At 40.8% G+C, this 2461-nt stretch overlaps 1 protein-coding gene across 1 annotated transcript; it reads right to left on the bottom strand.

Annotated features, from left to right (window-relative positions):
- Window positions 1–215: 215 nt before the first annotated feature.
- LOC108402007 (olfactory receptor 4K17-like) lies at window positions 216–1197 on the bottom strand. Its single transcript, XM_017668253.3, is given in 2 exon segments — window positions 216–878; window positions 880–1197. Coding segments are annotated over 2 exon segments (936 nt in total). The 5' UTR covers window positions 1153–1197.
- Between the last annotated feature and the right edge of the window lie 1264 nt (window positions 1198–2461).

Here is a 2461-nt window from a genome sequence, read left to right as displayed (position 1 = left end):
GAAGTTTTTATTGACAATTTTTATAAATCAGTCAGCATCACTTAAAAAATCTAAAGTCATTTGTTCATTTTTATTGGTACAAAATATCCTTGAATGGCTGATTTTTATAGTTTTTCTGCGCTTTACTTGTCTTACTCTGTATGAATCAATCACAGTTTTTAAAAGAAAGCCCTAAAAACTTAAAAAAATACACTGTTTCTGTCTAAACTACATTTCTAAGTGTCTTCCCTCAAGCTCACAAAATCACTCCAGAGTTTCTTCATGGCCATCTTCATTTCTTTGTTCTGCAGAGTGTAGATAATTGGGTTCAAGATAGGGGTGATAATGGTGTAAAATACAGCAAGGAACTTATCCACAGAGTGGTTGCTGAAGGGCCACATATAGATGAAGATGCATGGGCCAAAGAAGAGAAACACCACTGTGATGTGAGCAGTCAAGGTGGAATGCGCTTTGCACCTCCTGGTAGAAGACTGGCTCCTAATGGTGATGAGGATCAGACTATAGGAGATGAGTAAAATAATGAAACAGCTCAGAGAGATCATCCCACTGTTGGCAACAATGACTATTTGTCCAATATAAGTATCTTTGCAGGCGAGTTTAGTAATCAGAGGGAGATCACAGAAAATGCTGTCCACTATATTGGGGCCACAGAAAGGCAAGTTCACCACAAAGGGGATCTGAAGCCCTGAATGAAGAAGACCAGAGAACCATGAGGTCACTACCAGCAAGACACACACCTTCCTGTTCATGATGGTCATGTAATGTAGGGGCTTACAAATCGCCACGTATCTGTCATACGCCATGGAGACCAAAAGTACCATTTCAGCTCTACCCACTAAGTGAAGGAAAAAGATCTGTGTGAAGCATTCAGCAAAGGAAAATAGTCTTGTGCTTTTTTACCAAGTTCACAATAACCTTAGGGGTGACAAAAGAAGCAAGGATCATATCCATGAAGGAGAGGTTCCCAACGAGAAAGTACATGGGGGTGTTCAGGTTTGGGATGTAAAATACTGCAACCATAAGAAAGTTACCCAAAACTGTGACCACATAGAGAACTGAGAAGAGTGCAAAGAGAAGAAACTGTATATCCCAGGAGCTGGTCAGTCCCAGCAAAATGAATTCTGACACTTGGGACTGATTTAACTGTTCCATGGGCTCCACTGTATGGCTTGTTCTCAGAAGACCTATGGAGAGAAAGAAGACCATGGAGGCTGCCAAGCTTTTTCTTTTATTTGGATACTTAAATAATTTCATTGGACTTTAAAATTTAGGATTATTCTCTCTTACCTTTAAAGAGGACATGTGGTCTAAATTGTCCACTTTTAGCCCTACCTTACAAGTAACAACCTATTTATATCTCTTGGTTCCCCTATGCCATCTGTGAGCTCAGAGGCATATACTTCATCTTCACAGGTCGATGGAGATACTTTGATCTTTCAGAGCTTTGTGTTTTTATGGGAGATGAGATCCCTGAGTCTGAATTCCTGGGTGGGGCAGAGAGGCTTGGCATATCTCTTTACAGTTCAGATTTTGAGTGAGTCTTGGAGTTATTGTCTGCCCACAACTACCTTAAGAAATTCTATTTTAGTTTTGAATCAATCCCAGCATTTTGAAGTGGGCTATGATCCATCAGATATAAACCTGCTCTGCATAAGTCAGTGAGGTTTGGAGTGAACTAGATCTCTATCTTTCCCACCAGCCCATAAGTGGGCTTCTGATCTCTTCACACTGTTGGAAAGCCTTTCTGGCACAGACTATTTTTCCTAATGTGACTGTCATGACACATGGCCTGCTGTGGCTACACCCACTTCTTAGAGAGGTCTTAAGGTCCATATGTTGCAAAGGTAGCTGTTACTAAGTGGCAGGGATGAATATTCTGAGTCTCAGAGTATCCCCATTACATTCTAAGAAGGGCTACATATTATAGAGGAGGCAAGAAGGACTATGAGTAAAAGTGACATTACCTCGGACGTCTAAATTTCTCACCTCCTGCTCTCAGTTTCCATGCCACATCCTACCTGCCTTTATAAAATTGGATACTTTTAATAAATCAGGTTTCACAATTCATCATTAGCCATGTATTTTTCCCTAGATTTCCATTCCCATCTCTATAAAGCAACACTGGCCTGGTGGCTGAGGATATCACTAATTATTTAATACAAACAAAATTGGCAGAACATTCCATTCAACTGGATGCTGCCATTGCAGCTAGTGGTGTGTGCATGATTATGAGTGTCTGTGCGTGTGTGTGTGTATGAGTGTGAATGTGTGTGATGTTGCAAGACTCTACCTGAGACAGAAGTAGAACAGTTAACCACACAGGAGAGGTCAGATTGAAAGCTATGATTTCTGTGCTTTTATGAATTAAGATGTGAGAAGAATCAGTATGGTGCTTGGCAAGAACAGTGCAGTAAAGATGGAAGACTGGGACTGAGAACCAGCTTTCCCTCCAACAGCTGGA

Source organism: Manis javanica, chromosome 8 (assembly GCF_040802235.1).
Source record: "Manis javanica isolate MJ-LG chromosome 8, MJ_LKY, whole genome shotgun sequence".
NCBI classification, from domain to species: domain Eukaryota; kingdom Metazoa; phylum Chordata; class Mammalia; order Pholidota; family Manidae; genus Manis; species Manis javanica.
The sequence above is the reverse complement of the archived record's forward strand: the minus strand, read 5'-3'. Positions and strand labels throughout refer to the sequence as shown.